This window comes from Spea bombifrons, chromosome 3 (assembly GCF_027358695.1).
Source record: "Spea bombifrons isolate aSpeBom1 chromosome 3, aSpeBom1.2.pri, whole genome shotgun sequence".
Taxonomy (NCBI): Eukaryota; Metazoa; Chordata; class Amphibia; order Anura; family Pelobatidae; genus Spea; species Spea bombifrons.
In genome coordinates, this window is record NC_071089.1 from 106,369,602 (window position 1) to 106,390,645 (window position 21,044).

At 36.2% G+C, this 21,044-nt stretch overlaps 1 protein-coding gene and 1 pseudogene across 1 annotated transcript in view; one reads left to right on the forward strand and one right to left on the reverse strand.

Annotated features, from left to right (window-relative positions):
- Positions 1 to 21,044, forward strand: part of SNTG2 (syntrophin gamma 2) — an 85,194-nt gene that overhangs the window by 47,997 nt on the left and 16,153 nt on the right. Inside the window, exons 13-16 of the mRNA XM_053460444.1 lie at positions 7,591 to 7,707; positions 10,824 to 10,895; positions 13,992 to 14,201; positions 20,166 to 20,258. Coding sequence (XP_053316419.1) covers positions 7,591 to 7,707; positions 10,824 to 10,895; positions 13,992 to 14,201; positions 20,166 to 20,258 — 492 coding nt within the window. The remainder of the gene's footprint in view (positions 1 to 7,590; positions 7,708 to 10,823; positions 10,896 to 13,991; positions 14,202 to 20,165; positions 20,259 to 21,044) is intronic.
- LOC128487857 (uncharacterized) lies at positions 3,631 to 3,810 on the reverse strand (annotated as a pseudogene).

Here is a 21,044-nt window from a genome sequence, read left to right on the forward strand (position 1 = left end):
AATCATGATATTTATGTTTCAGTATGAGCTATTTGTATTGTCCAAAATAATAGACATTACTTTAGGTTAAGTGACCAGTTGATTCATGCAAGACTTAAATAGATGGGCTGTACTGTAATTATTTTAACCTCAGTTATATGTTGAGGGTGCTCAACATGTATGTGTGTGTTACTATGTGTGTAAGTATGTTACACATTGTGCTTGTAAGTATTGTAGTGTGTTAGTGTGCATATGTATTTCAATGTTTGTGTGTGTATTAGTATGTTACTGGACATCCCCTTACAACAAAGGTAGAGGTGTGTGTGTTACTATGTGTATGTTAGTGTGGTTGCGTTAGTATGTCACACTGTGCATGTGTATGTGGAAGTATGTTGCAGAGGCATTATTAAACACTAATCTACAACCACCATATGTCAGTGTGTTTGTATGTTAGTGTGTATGTTTGTGCGAGTTAGTGTGTGTACAGTACTGTGCAAATGTTTTAAGCATGTGAACAAAATGCTGTAAAGTAAGAATGTTTTCCAAAAATTATAACTCAAATCAATATTTGATGTTACTATCCTTTGCTTTCAAAACAGCATCAATTGTTCTAGATACATTTGCACAATGTCAGGGATTTTATAGGAATATAGTTAGGTGTATAATAAAACAATTATACCAAACATTTGCTAATAATCAGCATTTTGATGATCATCAACTGAAACAGAAATAGGTGTGTATGAGGAATAAAACTGGATGGGAAACAGTCAAACTCACTAACAAAGTGAGGTTGCTGAAGACAATTCAATGTCAAAAGTCATAGACCATTGCAAGACTGAACACAGTAACAAGACATACGGTAGTTATACTGCATCAGCAAGGTCTCTCTCAGGCAGAAGTTTCAAGACAGACAGGGGTTTCCAAATGTTCTGTCCAAGCTCTTTTGAAGAAGCAGAAATATACTTATACACAGGGACGTAACTAGAAACAACCGGGCCCTGGTTCGAAAAATGTCCCCTTCCAACATACAACATATTTAAAGACACTTACACATATTCACTAACACACACTCACACATCTCACGCCACTTACACAATTACATACCCATGCTCACACACACAAGTACACATCCATATATATATATATATATATATATATATATATAAATATAATATATAGATATATATATATATATGCATGCGAACACATATACACACATCCCACCTCCCGACCCCGCTTACCTCTCACCGCTCCTGCAGCTTTCCCTCTAGCTGCTTGCACACACTGTGCGAGCAGCTTCTGTTTCACCGTGGGGTCATACATGATACATTCCTGTCTCTTCGTGCCAGTTATACAAAATAGTTTAGAAAAGGCCCTGATTTCGATTTTTCTTCTGTCCACTCACTTCCCTATTCAACCTGCATCTCGAAGGAAGCCATTCTCCCTACTTTTAAGTTCTCCATGCCACTTACTTGGCATTTACTACAATCAAATCATCCTCCTCCAAGCTGTCTCATTCTTCCTCAACCTCCTAAAAGATTGTAAGCCTTATTCTTTGTCTATACCAGTATGTCTTAACGTGTGTTCATTTTATTGTAACTCTTGTATATTATTATTTGGCACTGTCCCCTATTGTAATAGTACTACAGAATCTGCTGATGCTCCACAAATAAATGTGTGAGGTAATAATAATTTACCAAGACTTTTAGTGGGGCTTTGTGACCTATTGATAGATGTTTATCTAACTATAACATCTCAAAAAAGAATATATTATTTACATATTTAAGTCTTATAACTTTCTGTTTATGAACATGCCTCTATAATGTGAACCATTAAAACGAAACATTACAAAAGAGAGTTATTAGGGGAGGAACAAAGGGATTTGTGTAGAAATATAAGTAATAATGGTTTAAGCAATACTTTATTAGCATATATAACATAATATTATTTTGATGTGCAAAATGGAATCAACACTGGACATTCAAGTCTGTATAGATTTTTATACCGAAAAAAAGAATCCTGCTTGTTTTGTATAAACAGAGCACCATTTACAGTTTGCTGCATTCATTTTTTTTAACATCAGGGGCAATGACCTATCGAACTTCATCTTTGCTTCTTCGAAGATCTAGCCTCTATGTGAATAATCAAAGGTCAATGGGTCTACTGTTTTATCGCTATCAGAATGTGACAGGTCCTTAGGCCAGCATGTGTTCAGCTAAAGATTATTGCACTTGTCTCCAATCCCTATAGTTTTCAAGAAGCAAGCAACATTTGCAAAGGTGGCTGAAATAAATGTTAGGGAACAAAATGAAAAGGCTTTGTGACGGACACCCGTACTTGTACTGAGTAGCTCCGCCGTAGAGATCTTCCTTGCTGCTGAAAGCTTAATTGCTCAAGGGATTAACCCTTTATATATATATATTTTTTTTTTGGAAGCCCGAGGTGTGTGTTCCTTTGGTGCCGCATTCTGTGCACAAGGCAGCAGAAGCCAGACTACGATACCGAGTTCCCTCAAGGAGAACTCGGACAAATTCCAACCCTCCCCATGGGAGGGTCGGATCTTGAGTCTCACTCCAAAGAGTGAGACTCCTTGCTGGCTTTATGAAGAGAGGAAGGGGCCAAAAGGCTCCCAGTCCTCCTCCAGCAAAGTCCAAACTTCACTGCCTCTAAATAAGAAAACAGTGTCCAAAACGTGGTTACAAAAGTCGTGTGCCAAAGAATAGTGGGGGCCAAGCCGTGAATTTCAAAGCCGTGAATTCCAAAAACGGGGAAATTAATAGGCACTCGTGATCAAACGAAGTGATAGTATAAATTAAGGAAAAATAATTTAAGGACAGGCCATTGCTGGCCTGCCGGATTCAAAAATAATTCTCAACCCCAAGACCTGATGGTACATGGGGAAGAGTAGTGCTGGAAGGCCGCCAGTGAGAACGTGCGCTCACTGTGTGCAGTGGCGTGCAATACCACACACGGTGACTCCAGCATTTCTGCCAGGGCAATTCCACCTTGGGTTCCATTGCTTTCCCGAACCCTAAGGCCATAGGACCAGTGTCACCCCCCCCCCACCACAAGAGGGACTACACTTGATCTTAGCCAAAAGGCCGAGAAGCGATTAACCCTTTATATTACCTTTATATTACCCCAATTTTTTTTTTGGAAGCCCGAGGTGCGTGCTCCTTTGGTGCCGCATTCTGTGCACAAGGCAGCAGAAGCCAGACTACGATACTGAGTTCCCTCACGGAGAACTCGGACAAATTCCAACCCCCCCATGGGAGGGTCGGATCTTGAGTCTCACCCCGAAGAGTGAGACTCCATGCTGGCCTTCTTGAAGAGAGGAAGGGGCCAGAAGGCTCCTCCTCCAGCAAAGTCCAGACTTCACTGCCTCCTAAAAGAAAAACAGTGTCCAAAAACGTGGTTACAAAACGTGTGCCATAGAATAGTGGGGGCCAAGTCGTGAATTTCAAAACCGTGAATTCAAAAGGGAAGTAAATTAATCGGCACTCGTGTAAAACGAAGTGAATTATATAAATTAAAGAAAAATAATTTAAGGACAAGCCATTTCTCGCCTGCCGGATTCAAAAATAAAATCTTAACCCCAAGACCAGAAGATTCATAGGGGAAAAGGTAGTGCTGGAAGGCCGCCAGTGAGAACGTGCGCTCACCGTGTGCAGTGGCGTGCAATACCACACACGGTGACTCCAGCATTTCTGCCGGGGCAATTCCACCTCGGGTTCCATTGCTTTTCCGAACCCTAAGGCCAGAGGACCAGTGTCATCCCCCCCACCACAAGAGAGACTACACTTGATCTTAGCCAAAAGGCCGAGAAGCGATTAACCCTTTATATTACCTTTATATTACCCCAAGCACTAGCCAAGACTTAGTGTAGGGGTAAAACAGAACTAACTCTATTGAGGAAACAATCACCACCAGCCTCTAAGAGCCCTTCAATAGGCTGGTGGTGAGTTGTGATCAGCATGCATCACACCATATATAAAACACAATATGTAGATTATATGCAAATTAGGTGTAACAGAAACCACACCAATTTACACAATCCTGCCATCAGAACCAATAATATTGGTCAGGCAGGCAGGAGGAAGGCAGAAACTGGGATCTAGAGAGCTCTGGCTCTCTCACTCTTGCCACCCTGTACCTGATTAGGGGCTTAAACATTAATCCAAGCAGGGGAACCAGATATTGCACAGCAATTATTCTCCACTGTTGCCTGCTGGAAGTATGTAATGCAATCCAGGGGCCCACCGTCTATAACGGGAAATACAGCCTCCAGCTGCCCCCCAAGTCCCAAGTAATGGAGGCTTTCGTACAGGCTATATACTTGTATTTCATATTGCACAAATCAGATTACCTTTTCCTCTGAAAAATTACAATAAAGTTAACATTTCTTACAGAACAAAAATAGTGGTGTTGTATTGTGAAAAATCACAAATAAGTCACTATTGCAAGGAATCACCTATTTGTCCCTAGATGTAAGCTAAATTTGAGTGTATTCTAAATGTGCTTGCACGTTAGATATTAGAAAAAAATATATTACCAATGATGGAGGCAAAGGATAATGGATGATGGGGAGATTACTTAATTCTGTGAAAAAATGTATGTTTCCTTTGTACCATTTGGATGTCAGGTGGGTTGAGAAAAACTATTATTATTACAGGCAACCTGTAAGAAAAGATGTTTCAGCTTGCCAATTAAATGTCCAGTAAAAGTCCATCCACCAGTCATTGCCATTCAGTGTCTGAACGTGTAATTTCCTGTTCAGTTAACTTATAAGATCTCCTGCTTATGCAATTTACATGTTTTTAAAATAACTGTACCTGAAACATTCTTCAAAATACTACTTTTATGTTGTGGTAAACGACACAATCATGTGGCACTTTTAAAGATATTTAAAAGAAAAGATTTGCACCTGCATCTCTTGTCTCCTCTGCGGAGAAGATGTTGTAACCCAAAGCGTGGTTGACCTCCTCTTCTGGTTGGCTGCTTTGTAAACAGCTTCTTAAATCTCAGTAACATGATTTATAGCTGGCACAGAAAAGAAAAGCTAGTAAACACAGAAAACTATTTCTTACAAGTGGAATTCATTTTTATTTTCTCCAGTCAATGGACAGTTTTGTAGAGTTCTTATAAGCATTGAGTGCATCAATTTATTCTTCTTATTGAGAAATCTCAGTATTAAAAAACAGAAGAATGCTGTTGTTCTGATATACTCGATCTGTCGGTTGTCTTTCGTGTTAAAATATTCTAAAACCTGTCAAGTAATGTTAAGCTGGAGACACAATATGGGAACACCTGTATGTTTATTACATTTGGACTGCAATTACAACAGAATGTTGCATATTTAAATACCTTTCATTCTGAAGGGAACGACAGTCATATAAATGTATTTATTCAAAATATTGTCAGTTTAAATGAAATATGTATAAATTTCAGGATGCTGTAATTAAGCATTATGAAAGATAATCAGGCAAGTGACAGCTTTCAAAAAGTTTAACATAACATTGAAACAGGTAGTTAATTGCAAAGAAATTATATTAAAAAAATATATTATTTTTTCCTTTTCAAGTTCATTATTCCAAGATGTTTAAAAATAACTCAAATATAATTATATATTATAATATATTATTATTTAATTTTGTTTTGAATCCAGCGATCCAAAAAATAATAATTTTAAGGAGTGATATTGGTCATGAATATTACCAATGTCCCCTGTTGGGAAAAACCCTAGACAGAAAAGGCATTCCTTTTACATCCATCACATTTTCTTTCAGTTGAGCCTCCAGATCTCTTGTCCTCTAGGATTCAAAGTGCTCCTTTTAATTGAAAAAGTTGCCTCCACTTTGTAGAAGGCAACTTTTCACCTATACATTGTACTAGCCAATCGGATAGGGAATGTATGGCAAAAAATGTCATCATTATGTTAAAAACTACAAACATGGCTAATGGGTGGGATGCATGTGCTTGCTCACAATCCTCTCCACTATCATGTACAACATTCTGAGACTGAACAGATGACATATAGGGGTGAGTAGTGAACAGGACAACAAGCATGTGGAATGCATACCCACTCGTGTTTCCATATTTACCCAAAATAACATGGTAGCAACAAGGTGCATGGTAAGGAGGGCTTGACTCTCACCCCATTCACTTAAGTACATACTAGTTTTACAAAAGGCTGCACTATATATTTTTATATTCAGGTATGTGATGCTGGGTAAGGGAAGCTACATAGAAAGAAGGTGAGCTCATGTGTCATGCTTTAGTGCCTGCATGGCAAAGTGCAGTGTGTGGCTTAGGTGTGTGATGTGTCATTTGATTATGAATAATATGTGTGAGAGTGATATGTGTGATTGAGTGCTCCTCATTGTGTAAATTTGCCTTGCCATAGCTGTGAGTGGTCAACATATTTGTGTCAGTGAGGCAAAGCATCTTCAGCATAAGTGAGCATCTTGTTAAAAGGCTGTGGGTTGTGATGGTGCTGACAGCATGATGTTATATATTATGAGGTGCTGAACATAAAAAAGGTTGGGCTAGGACCCCACAAAAATGTGTTAGGAAGCAGGTTATTTGAACTAGCAACCCTGCATATGGCAGGTAATGTTACCACCAGGTAGCTTTAGGGTTGATGTAGTTTTTGCCTTCCCATGGTCCTGACATCCTTACCAGTTCCCGACGCCTGCCGTCTGCCAATTTCCAAACTCCTGCCGTCTGCCAGTTCCCGACTCCTGCTGTCTGCCAGGTCCCATTCCTGCCATCTGCCAGTTTCCAAACTCATGCAGTCTGCCAGTTCCCAGCCTCCTACCATCTGCCAGTTCCTAAACTCCCGCCATCCGCCAGTTCCCACACTCCAGCCGTCCACCAGTTCCTACACAGCTACCGTCTGACAATTTTCAGACTCCTAACGTCTACCAGCCCCTGTCTGAGACTCCTGCCATCTTCTTATCTGTCAGTCGTATCTATTCATTGAACCTTGTAAGCAGGTCGAGCCCAAATGGTCAGGTACTGCCAATAAATATTTGCAGAATGTATGATTACTTGTAGCATTTGGCAGCCAAATAAATGGTGTTTCCCATACACACAACTCTCAAGCTCCCAAGTGTATGTAAGTGAGGGTGAACATAAGTTAGCAATAGTAAATCTGCGTGTTAGAGTTTAGTTTAACTCATGCGAGTTAGCCATTACAGACAAATCTTCTGACAAATTGCATGTAGCCAATGTTGTGAAAAGATCTGATCATATCTCATAATATTTATTCTTTGTTAAAAAAAACCTCTGTAGCTTGCATAGCTTACACTACCAGTAAACATTAAATGTCTCTTCAGATGTTGCCAAATGTAATCTCCCATTATTGATGTGTAGGTTATGTACACCTAAAGGCTTATAGGAAAGCTTGAGTAACAACTAGGGTTAAATGTTGCTTCTCCTTAGATTTAGAGTAATGTATGTGCCAAACTACTGTCTGCTATAGCTCCATTAATATTGTTACCCAAGAGTCCAAACATTAAAAATGTTGCTGTATAATATAGATTATGTATTTGGAAGTGCTCACATGAACCTGATTAACACTAACCTGTTTTATTTATGTTCTCTATACAGATTGTACACATGGGGTGGGTGAGTGAAAAGGTACAAGGATCTGATGGAACACATGTTTATAAATTCAAGTTTCTGGTACTAAAAGGTTCATCATTCTACATTTTCAAGACACCACCAGTAAGATATTAGTTTTCATTTTGATATATATATATAGGTTTAATAAGCAATAGAAATAATAAATGTGTATATGTATGCTTAAAGTGCCAAAATTGCTTTTAAAGGCAGGTTTACATTAGTGCAATAGATATACAAAGGCACCAGACATGTGAAAATGGGCAAAAAACGATTCTGAAAAATGTTTTGGTTCGTTTTTGGTCCATTCATTTTTTAACAAAAAAATCCTTTTTCTGACCATTTTTTGGGGCAAAGATCAGGGTTCATTTTAAATTAAAAAACAAAGTTCATTGGCTATCACCCGTATTTACTCTCACTCTCTCAGACTCTTACTCTCTAACGCTCTCTTTTTCGTTCACTCTCTCTCTCTCTCATGTTCCCCTAGCTTCTCTGCTTCTACTTTCTCTTCCGTGTCTCGCAGCCCCACTTCCATGACTCACACCTTCTTGTTCTGCATCCTCTTTTTCTCTTCTCTTATATTGTCTCTATTATCTATTTTCTCTTCTTAATTTGTCCGCGTCTCCACGGGCATAACCTCCCTGCAAACTTCTGCTAAAATATTGGAGCTTCCAAGGGCATCCTCTACCCCGACTGGAGGAGTCAGGGGAAAGGACGTCACCAGAAGCTCCGTCATTTCAGCAGACATTTACATTAAGTTATCATAGGGCAAAATGACGGAATTTCAGTGGAGAGCACATGTGCTCAGGGATGGGGGCAAAGAAAGAAGACAGAAAAGAGGAGGTAGAAGAACAAGAAGATGAACAAGAAGATGTGAGACACTGAAGCAGTTTGGTTGACGTATGCCAGAATACTTCACTGCATTTATCCCTGTATGATAATATAAAATCAGTACTATTAAGTTTAACACCTATATAAGCCACTGTAAATAATATGGCAGAATAAAAGTAAAACGTGGTTTATTGTGGCTTTTCTTTAAGGTACATGGTGCTGTGCTTTACAGTGATAAATAAACAAAACAAAAAACAAACCTTACTCCATCTTGGAGACTATCTAGAAAAATATTCCCTAACCAACTGGCCAGCTAATCCAGTTCCCAGTCATAAACCGAGTAGTTCACAGCAACTTAAACACACAAGTGTCTTTAAACCGTACCTTTTCTTAGAGTCTTGGGGCCTAACTCTTAACTGCCTCTCTTCCTGTTGTCCTTATGCCTCCAAGGGCTAACTTCCATCTATTAACACTTTCATGCTGGGAATAGAGAGCGCTCCAACCTGCTACTAACATCATATTAATAACAAGTAACATGTTTTAGAAAAAAAAAATCTTTCAAAACGTCTGAAGGAATGCTGCCTAATATTTTTCATTTTATAGAATACACGATTTTAAATTGACAAACATGGTTGTTTTGGTATTCTCATTAACTTAAGAGCAGGAGGTGACTTGCTATCATATGAAAAGGACTACTGCCATTATCAATCACTAGTAAGACAGGCAGCTAAAGCAACAGAACGCTTTTAAGCATACTAAAATAAAATTTCCCATCGATAAACCATGACTAAATCCTTTGTATAAAATAGGTCCAACATTTAGTAGGACATGTCCCTTGTATTGTTTTTTTTTCATGTAGTCTATTAAAACATAGCCCAGCAACCGATGCATGTAAAGAATGTGAGAAAACATCTTATTTTTTTCTTGTTCTTTGGCATTTTCTTGTTCTTATGTTATTATCTTTTATTTGTACACTTTATGCAGAACGTCTTAAAATACATACATTTCAAGGGTCTGACAAAACGAGAATTGACAGACAAAGACAAATCTACAGAATTAGTTTTCATTTAGATCATAAGCTTTACAGTATGTGGGGCTATCACTTGTGTGACTGTTTTAAAGATGTACCTCAAACAAAAGCACATTATATATTTATCTTGTTTTACATATGCCAAATGAAGGCTTTATACAATCAAAAGCATTCCAAAAAAATGTTAAGGCATCTGCTGCTTCCTGTGGGAAAAAAGTTTCCTCAAACTATTCATTGTATTACAATTGTAATAGTTATTGGTCCTTTTGTTTAAATTTGCGAAACCAGGGTACCAAATTAAGGGACATGAATGTTTGTCACAATACAAAAGATATAGGCATCAAAGGCATCAAAAACCCTATAGCGGGGCCTCTCAATTTGGTGGAGAAAATACGTTTAAATGTTGCCTTGTTTCAAACAATAATTATTTCTAAAATGGAATATATTTTAATGATCTGACAGTTAATGTCATTATAAAACAGACATTTCTTACGTTACAGAAGATGCTTGACACTTCTTAATATTTCCTTTACGTTTAATTCATATTTTCATTGTTTCTATATACTTCTGCAGAAAGTATTGGCAAAATAACTAATAATAATGAGGGCTTTTTAGTAGAATATTTTTTTTAATAAAATAATAGAATGTTCCACAGGGTGAGGTGGATTTTTAATGTGTGTACATGAATGGTAATAAGTCACTGATGACAGAAACATTTTAAGAGCTTTGAATAAGCACCTACGCATTAAACAGCTGTCATCAATAAGGCACCTGGCTGTCATTTGTTCTTTGTGTAATGAAGTTCTCAGTGGGGTAAACCTCTTTGTGCTTACATTGTGCTGTGCTCTATGCTTCAAAGCATTTTCAAAGAAAACATTGGTATACAACGGTGTGTTAAACCGCTGGCTACAGCACACGTCTTCATCACTGACTGGTGGAATCGCGACTGAGTTTCATTGATGAGTTGCTGCTTTATTTCACACAGTCTCATATTACCCTCTTCAGCGATGCTAATGATGCATTTGTTCTCTTGCAATAAAAATATTAATTTAAGATCAACATGAGATATGAATGTATTTAAACTTACTTCCCAGGTATATTTTAGTCTACAATGTAAAAATAATAATTTGTAAATAACTCTAGACAGATCAGGTCAATAGATATAGATGTGTATATGACGTGTTAAACACATGTAATACTTAATAAATGTTTCCAATAAACAACTGCGAGGTTGATTTTTGAGTGAATCATTGATAAACTAATTATACTCTTATTTTATTAACACATGTGATGTATCTGACAATGTGTACTCATTGCAATAAAATATTGAAAATATTGTTAAATGTATTATATTTTTCAGGTTAGCACATTGGACTGGGTACGAGCTGATAAAATGTATAACCTCTGTGAGGTCCTGTTTAAGATTAGCAAGGTATGTTTCTCTGGTTCAAATAAGTTGTGGATACTCACAAGATGGAATCACCTAAAAGGGTGTTAATGAGTCAAGGGATCTAACATTCCCACTCTCCTCATCTCCCATCGTTCTGCAGAGTTTCCTTTATCAGAATCACATGGCTCCTTACCCTTTGGCTTACCCACAACGCTAAACAGGAGCTGATGTGCGCAGCTGAGAGCTGTCCAGGTTTCACATGGGGCTTCCCGGAGTCTCTAAATCACTTTCTTCTTTCCCCAGACAGGGAAACATGCTTTTACCATAGCCACACACCACCTGTTTTTTTTGCCTACTCCCTGCCTGCTTCTAACATATTAAAGGTTGTCTGGGTTTAGCTGGTCCCCCACATATGGTTAGCACCAATCCTTCATGCAGGTAATTCCCTCGTAGCATGAAGCCACTCTTAGAGAAGAGGGATAGCTCCAGTAACCTATGCTCATGTGGTTCACTCCTTCACCATGGGGGAGGGGGCACTCAGATTTCTGTCCAAACAGAAACACCTGTATAGGGAACTATTTAGGTGAGGGAAGTGCATTAGTGCGGCAAATGCTGTCTACCTCAATAGACTTGGACTGTCCTTGAATGGGGCAAGGCACATTTTTTTGTGTGGGCATTTTTATCCTGCCTGACAGAACAAATAAGTATTGCCAATGAGGCCATAATAGACTTTAATTATTCATGTATAGTTCAGCAGTAGTCATGAGATATTCTACAAATATAAGTAGAGAAGTTCAAAAAATATTAATGAAGGTTAAGTATTTGCATGTGTCAACTTCAAAGTTACCTGATACCAAAAGGGAAATAACAGTTTCATTGTGAGATATGCCTCTGACATTTGCATCTGTCTGAAACATCAGGTTTATATATACAATCAGGCTGCAAGAGAGACCTTAAATCTAGAAATCTAGCATTTATCCATTACCTTCATAATCCATCTACTATATAATACAGTGATAATAATGCGATTAAGTATACCTAACGGAAGGTAGCATTAAATACAGGCCAACAACAAGCACAACTACATCTGCACTGTGTGTACTTGCTTGCTAGCAGAAGAGAAAAATAAAATGGTGGTGCCTTGTTCAGCTCAATATCCTTGGCAACTGCTTAATTTTCCAATATTATAAGGACAGTCCTGTGTGTATCACAATAATATTTTAGACATGTGCAAATGTGCCAAAAATGATTCAGACACATTTTCAGGGGCATTTTTAATGCATACTATATCATAAAAAGGCACAGTACCTTATGTACATGCATACTACACAATGCACAGGGATCGTACCTTATACAAATGTTTACTAACCTATACACAGTTACATTACCTTTTTTTTTAGCTTTTATGACTCCAATAAAATGTAACAGGTGATAATTAACTGTTGGACAAGTTCCCAGGAAATAATCTGGACAAGGTTCCAAACAATTAAAGAAAGGAAAGAAATCCAGATAAAACAGACGAATAAATGAACACATTTCTAACAAATATTTGGTAGTGTCTCATCCATTTAAATTTGTTCCAGTGGGGGTTCCTCCTTGTTTACAGAAATTCATTTAAATTCACAAATTAGGCAAAAGTCTGCAAAATATGAATGCACAAGTATACTGGGCGCTTAGCCAACTGCTGCAAACAACATTTTTTGCATCTTTCTTTCCATCTGATTGGTGGTTAACCACATGTTATGGTTATATGTCCTTGCTCAAGGTCATTGTTGTTTACACATTTGCAATGTGTTTTATTCTTTCTTGTATGGTGTCTACATTGAGTTTATTCAGGTCTAGTGTACATTTCCATGGCCTAAAATGTACATAAAAAAAGATTTTCCATTTTAGTCTTCATACAAACTGCACACCTCAAAGAATATTTTTCAGGGGAGGGTTTTCAATGGTTTGAATGTAGTATTGTCTGTGTGTTCATACTGTTAAATGTATGGCCATTGCTTGCACTTTAGTCAATTAATTTAATTCCTTACTGCAGTGTTTTTATGGCAGTTTTTGCAAATTTCACTTAAATCCGGTCATTGAATCAATCCCATTACACACTCTCTATGGGAAGTGCCCAATGATACTTGTGTTTTTAAAGTATTTTTCACGTGACTGGGAATTAAAATTGGCCTTTAAACTTTGAGGCCAGGGACCAATAAATGATGTATGTGCAACTATGGATACATGTGGCTACATGATATGCTGTTATACTCTTGCAGCGTGTCAGATGGCCAGTAAGAGGCCTGATTTTGCATTCTTTGATGAAAAAAATACAGTTTGAAAAATAATTTTGTGTCCAACAGATTTTTATCTTAATAATACATGAACAATAACCTTTCTAACTCATGCATTGCGTTACAACATTAATATTGTTAACTTTTTTTCTGGTGTTTTCGATTATTAGACCTATCAGGTGTTTTTTTGTCCCTCTTTTTTCTCCCAAAGTCACTGTAAAAGATCTCAACATAGAAGGAGTTTTAAAGTTCCCCTTTTGCAGAAAAACAGTTTTAAGCACAGCTAAAAAGAAAAATAAACAATACTTTCCATTTAGATATTCTTCAATATAACATATATATTATATAATTATATAAAAAAGAAAAAAACTAGAGACAGACAGTATTTATAATAAAGTTTAATACTCTGAGTACTTTAAACATTCTTCCAAAATTAAAAGTAAAACTTAAAAATAAAGCAAAAGCTGCCCGCTTTCTCCATGGTCTGATGTTTCTTGCCACTGAAGATGCTTGAAGCTTTCACCCAGTGGCAGGAAAGTGTTCAATTCAATGGGAGGACATTCCACACATGCGCACTCAGGTCCAGGGACTTTTCACTACATGCAGCGTTCACCAAAACCTGCTCTTGAGTTGGCTGGAGGTGAGTGCTTCACATGCTGGAAAATGTGTTCTGCTGAATGCATCTTCTACAGGGCATTGAGCGGGGGAGGGGGGGCACAAATGCATTTTCCAAATGGACCACATGAAAATGTATAGGGACCCCTCTAAGAGAGTGCCCGATTGACGATTTAGTAATTGCATATGTGTAGTTCTGAATAATTTTAACAATAGTTTTATTACTTTTTAATGTTTTTGTCAGGTTTGGCCAGCTGATGAAATCTGGATTCAAGAAAACTTGCACCTCAATCTTAATCAAAATGAACAACTGGATGATCAGCGGCCGTATTGTTTCAATGTATTGGTGGGACATGGGAAAAGTCATTATTTTAGCACTGAATTGGGCTGTGAATTGCCTACATGGGAAAGATCATTCCAAAGAGCAATATTCACAGAGGTTCAACGAACAGGAGTAAGTATAAAGAGGTATTGCAAGTGAAATTATTTAAATGATCGGCTAATCCTAAAAAGCTGTTTTTTCATCTGCTGTCATGGTATCCTTCGTGGTACCAACATGAGTAGTAACATGTGTACATTAGAACACTGGTGAAGTATATGTCAACAAGGTTTTCAGATATGGCAAGTTTTTACTTCAAGCTCTAGTGTTAACCCAAATTTTCTTTGAAGCATTGCAAGCAACAAATGTACTTGAGTTTACCCGTATCACCAATGGACCTTGATGATATAATCCCATATAACCGATCTGTACATACAATTTATATAGTATATACTACTGAGCTGACGATGCCTAGGGACACAAGTCTGAGGGGTTGGACCAAGAACAGTTCTATAATTGTACTTGTGCTTAAGTAAAATCTGGTTCTATTTTAGATCTGGATAATGTTTTTCTTTTGACAAACCTAGGCTTGAGTACTTACCAACCTCAAACATCATTAACTTGATGAGGTTATGTGGATTATGCAACCTGATGGGTATTTAAGGCTGCCATCGGTATTACTGGATTTTATTGAGATATGGGACTTTCCACATCATCACCATCAAACAGTAGTGGTACAGTTTAGAAAATATTGATTAATGCACGTTTCTGAAGAGGCTCTTAGTAAGTCCCACCACAGGTTCTAATAACTGAATATATGCTCATTTACATATAAATGAATGTCCTTGCTGATTAGTTTCCTTTCAATGAATATATAATGAAGTAATCATGTAATTCTGGCTGTTTTTTGCCTACACACTTGTGAGACTTCTGATATTTTTTTGACCCCCTATTACCTTACGAAATTTGAACGATATCATGGTGTTAATGAAAATATTGACCTTTTAATGTAGCAAGTAAAGGAATATATCTAACAACTTTGGCAACACAATGCTTTAGCACAATTGCAGACACAGCTTATAAAATGCTTTAAGTTCCAGGTACCCTTTCTTCTATAGCAACTGTCCTGATTTCTCTAATGCCACCCAGATATAAAGGGTATATAGGTGTACAGGATCTTGGGTCATTAGCAGAAAGGTACAAAATATCTTCCTGATCAATAATACTACCATATGAAAAGTTTCAGAATATTTAAACACATATTAAAAAGGAACTGAAAAAACATAAAACTTCATAAAACATGAAGTTAAAAAAATAGTTGTTAATTGAGGTATGCAAATTCAACTAAAGAATTATAAATATATGAAAGGCAGAATATTTTGTTGACTTCATGTTTGGGATCTAAACTGTTATTTTTGGAAGTACTAAAATACTTTGAAGGATTTCATGGCATCTTTAAATATGCATATTGAAATCTTCAAGCTATGTGTACACACAGTTTTTAAAATGAGTTTAAATATAACATGCATTGATTAAAGTGTACACAGAAGCCTATCTACATGAAAAATGCACACTTTATAATTTTAAATGCAGGTACAGGTTGATTTAAGAATTTTTTTTCCTAGATTGAGAATATTACTTCCATTCATTTGCTTAAGATTTTTACCGTGTGGACATATTACATCACTTTTATCATCTAAGTCCTATACCCTTGAGTGTTTTATTATAAAACTGGAAAAATAAATTGATTGGGTTTGATAGGATTTCAAATTTATTCTGCTGCTTTTCCATTTATCCGCAGAAGCATCTTTACATCCTCTTTTAATATATACAATTTAAATTCCACACTGAGAGATACTTCCTTAGCTCTAGAAATAATATACAAACTAGAAAATGTTCTATTATTGAGCAAATGTAAAATTTTTCCTGTTTCTCCTTATAAATCATCAAGCCCTTTCATTTTAGCCGTCATCTTTCAAACATCACATTCATTATGGGATCCAGGTAGACAATTTGTCCTGTTTATCCTTCTTGTGAAAGGGAGTCATTCTGGGAGATGGGTAAGTTTCTGCCTGTAGATGCCCATATCTCAGAACTTCTTGGCACCTTAATATTAAGATCACTATGCCCAATGCCAAGCATTAGCTGGAGTGTTGTAAAGCATACTGCCACTGTACTCTGGAATAGTGGAAACATGTCCTCTGGAATGATGAATACGCTTCACTAACTGATGAATCTGGGTTTGTCGGATGCTTATAGAATGCTCCCTACCGGAATGTAAAGTGCCTACTGTAAAGTTTGGTGGAGGAGGGATAATGACCTGAGTTATTCTTTAAGGTTTGGTCTACTCTGCTTAGTTCCAGTGAAAGGTAATGTTAATCCTACAATATACAAAGACATTTTAAATCATTGTAGTCTTCCAACTTGGTGACACCAGTTTGGGGAAGGCACTTTTCTGTTGAATTAGCACACATTCCCTCAGGCACACTCAGAGTCTGTTATAGTCACAAAAGTCGGGGTGGGGGGGGTCAACTCCATATTAGTGGCCATGGTTTTGGAATGGGATGTCAAACAAGCTCATATAGGTATACAAGGAAGGTGATGCTTTTTTAATTAAGACTATTTCAATCAATAACCAGGAAAAAAATAAGAAATTCATATAAAATGTAAATATTGTGGCACTAAAAATGATTCCAATGATGTTTAAAAGAACTGTATTAATATACGCTTTGTTTAGATTTTACACTTTTGTGCACATATGCTTTACAGGACCTTTGTCAGTTTATTTTTAAATAAAACTTAAGCAAAGGAAGCAGTGTTTGCTTTAAAGAAGAGGACTACTACTGGCTTGGATGTACACTTAATACAAACTTTTTGTGTAGGTTAATTTGACAGTCGTTGGTTGAAACTGCATATTTCATTATGCTATAAATGTGCTTAGATAGCAGAACTCAGAACACTTTGTAGGCAATTAGTCACATTATTGTAGCACATTTATGAGCTCATGCGGCACCAGCTCCCTTGATATAATACATTATAGTCATATTATGAATGTCGTAAATCTTAAACATTTAAATAACAGCACAGAGTACACTTAGTATTCTACCTAATAGCCACACTCTCCTAGAATAACTAAAATGTGCATACATTTCTCCTAGCTGTTTGTAAATCCCACTATAAGCTTTTGCATCTTTAAAATAGTTTTCCAGCTGAAATATTTTCATTTTATAAATGACCTATAAATTAAATTATGTCATATTGTGACAAATAGATTAGAAATTCATGAAACTTGTGGTATTGATGTCAATATGTAATATTGTATTAGTCTCTTACAAATTAAAACAAAACAATCGTAGAAATTACATGTGTAAAAACTGTGTATAAAACTAATCCCAAAATCTAAGACTACTTACCAGTATATATATATATATGTATATATACATATATATATGTATATATACATATATATATAGGGAGAGAGAGAGAGAGAGACGGGACTGAAATGAGCAGTCTAAAATATAGTGCGTAAAAAAATATATAATGTAACAATATATTTTATTTCTTCATATGTATTTGTTAAAAATAGAAAAAAGAAGGTGCACACACTAAAATAAGCAAAATCATGTTATTTATTCAGTACAAAAATGTAAAGAAAAATAAGTATATAAAGTAAAAAATACTCACACCAGCAGGAAGTGACAAGAGGGCTGCATCATCGAGATCCCGGCTCTTTATAGGGGTTGAGCCCCGTAGTGCTTTGCTGTTATATAAATTTTCGAGTGCCTCTCAACAATCTCTCTTTTTTATCATATTTAGATCTTTCCAAAAATAATCCTTGTTCAGTGAATACATTTTAATGTTCACTTACAGAAGTCTTGTACTTTTTCTACAGTTTCGTATGCAACACATCAGATAAATGATTATCATAATAAATTACATGGCATTTTTTCCCCCAAAAAAAGGACCTGAAAAAATTGCATTAGCGGTTTAAATCTCTATTGAAACATGCTGCTTCTCTCTAGTAAAAGATTTATATGATTTTGTAGGCAAGCCTGACCTGTGACTAACATCTTGTCTTTGAGATGGTTAAGCTATTTCATAGGCTGGATGGTGGTGTCCTACAAAACCCACTCCATTTTTTTGATACTAGATTAAAATAATTGCTTAATTCCAAAAATGTATATTATCTACAACATTTGAATATCGTGTGGTCAATGTGAATGCTATATATCCAGGAGTTGTGTTTATATAAAGCAGAGGTACTAAAACTTGCTAAAACTTACTAAAACTTGTTCTGATAACCTTCTCCCTTATTCTTGTTTTTTGCCCCTGGTCATAGCTAAAAGACACTGCTACAATCTTGCTAAAATAATTCTTGCCAAATTAAATCTGTGCAAAACAGATGGATTTGTTTTACTTGGCAGGCTTTTGTGCATTAAACATTCTGCCGGTTAAAGCACATTTTTTTTATATGTTATTTTGGTTTTCAGATTGCCACTGGATGACTTTGGAAATTGCTGATTGGGAGTCAATGGCACCCCCAGCAAATTTTGAAGAAGTGCAATTTATTGTTGTTGCTGTATTTAACATGTTTTTGGTTAAAATGTATACTATATACTTACTATAAATGATATATACAGTATGTAGCATTTATTCATTTAAAAAAAATGTATCATTTAATGGTGGCATCAATTGATGGAAGTTGTCAAGATTAGTTGTCAGGTTGCCAAGCCATTGCACATACTGTTTTATGATGAGGTTGTGTGTTAACAATGTCTTACTTTGATAGTTGACAGTGTTTTTGTTTAATTTAGGAAACCCTACCTGAAAAAGTATTGTATGTAAAATTGTTATTTTGTAGCTTTAGTTCTAAAATGGGAGTTTGTTATTAATGAAGATCCTTCTAGCTGCATTGACTTACTTTTGCTATCCTTTTATATCTACTGAAGATATGTGTGCTGTATACAGGGCCGGCCCAAGACATAATGCCACCTGGGACGAAGTTTAAAATGCCACCCCTCCCACCCATTATCTACCCTTCCTCTGCCGAGCTAGAGGGCTTGCAGAGGAGAACGAGGGGCGCCGAGTGGGTACTGACAGCTTGGTAAGCGAAAACCACTCGGCGCCCTCTCTCTCTTCCGCCTGGAGCAATTGCCCCACTCTGCTCCATGGTAGGGCCGGCCCTGGCTGTATATAAAATGGCTTGAGTGACTTTTAAGTGACAAATACATGTAGGGAGCCCTCTTTGTAAATGTCAGGCTGAAGCAATCCAAATTCCTTGATTTTCAATGGAAAAATAAAAATTGCCAGTGCTGACAAGTATCTTGGCACTTTTAACTCCAAACCTATTTTTACAATACTTAACAATGATTGATGTTTTATTATATTGCATATTTTAAACGTTAGATTGATTTGCACTTGATGATTAAGATATTATTAATGAGTTGTATATCAGTTGGTTATATTTATAAGTATGTTATCTGGATGATAACAAGTAGAACCAATGGATATATTGTTCTTTATTTAAACATTTATGTCTGTTTGTTGTTGTATAATGGACAACATCTCATTTTTTTAGTTTATTGCAAGGGTGTCAAACTCCAGGCCCTGGGGACTACAAATGAGCCAGATTTTCTAAATATGTCACCATGGGCACTGGCGGTTCAAGCAAAATGGCTGGAAATGATTAAATCACTTGTGTTGAAAGCAATGATTTACTGAAACCTGGATTTGTTTTTGGTCCTTGAGGCCCAGAGTTTAACACCCCTGGTTTCTTATTTTTCATGATGTATAGCATTTTTTATATTTATAATTAACATTTGCAATTCATCTTTTTTCATAGTTTTTGGTTCAAGAAACATATGGCTAGAATTTTAATTGTTCTAAAGAAAAAAAATCATAATCATGTGCAGAAATATTTTATAGTAATAGCTAATGAAATTATACAAATATACATATCTTAAATATTTTACTTGTTTTCCCAAATATCTGAAATAGCTTGGTGCAGTTTGTTGCATATGATACTGATAGTACAATATAGTAAAATAATTATTTTTTAATTAAAGTATTTAATTTTGTGTATCATTTTTATCCCTTTAGTCCAAAACATACATGTGCAATAACCAAGGAGTTGCTGTATGTTTTACTGTGGACTTTGTTTCTGGATTTACTTGTTTTGACAGCACATCTAAGGTAAAAATTAAGAAAATCTAACTTCTAATCTCCATGCTTTCATTGTATTTTTAATAAATAAATAATGTAAAATACATAGAAGTATTACATATTTTGATGTTTAGTGCAAAATTATGGTTATAATTATGAAAACCATTTGGTACTCTACTTCATACTTATTTTCCTGCAGCAAGAAATACAGCTGCAGGAAAAAAAACTATGTTAACCTTTTAGAATCACCTGAATTCCTGCTTTCTTTAGTCATTAAATGTAATCTCCAACAAACATAGTATTCTTCAACTAAGACCACACAAACTATTATATGTTTTCATATTTGTATTGAACACACTCTGTAAACATTCACAGTGCAGGATAAAAATAGTGTGTGAACCATTGAACTTTATAACTAATTGACCCTCGTTTGGCAGCAATAATTTCAGCTAAACATTTTCTGTAGTTGTGGATCAGACCTGCCTAATGGTCTGGGGGAATTTTTTGACAATTCTTCTTTACAAAACTGTTTCAATTCAGCAATATTCATGGAACATCTGATGTGAATTGCACTATTGAGGTCATATGCCATAGCATCTGAGTCGAGTTGAGGTCAGGACTGTGATTGGACCACTTAAGTATGTGTGCTTTCTATTGTTAGTAGAAGTATATTGTTGAAACCATTATCTTGTTAATTTGCTCCTCTCATTGTCCTATTGCATCACCCAACTTCTGTTGACCTTCAATTGGCAAACAGATGACCTTACCTTTTTCTGCTAAATCCCTTGATAAGCTTAATCAATGATGGTAAACTAC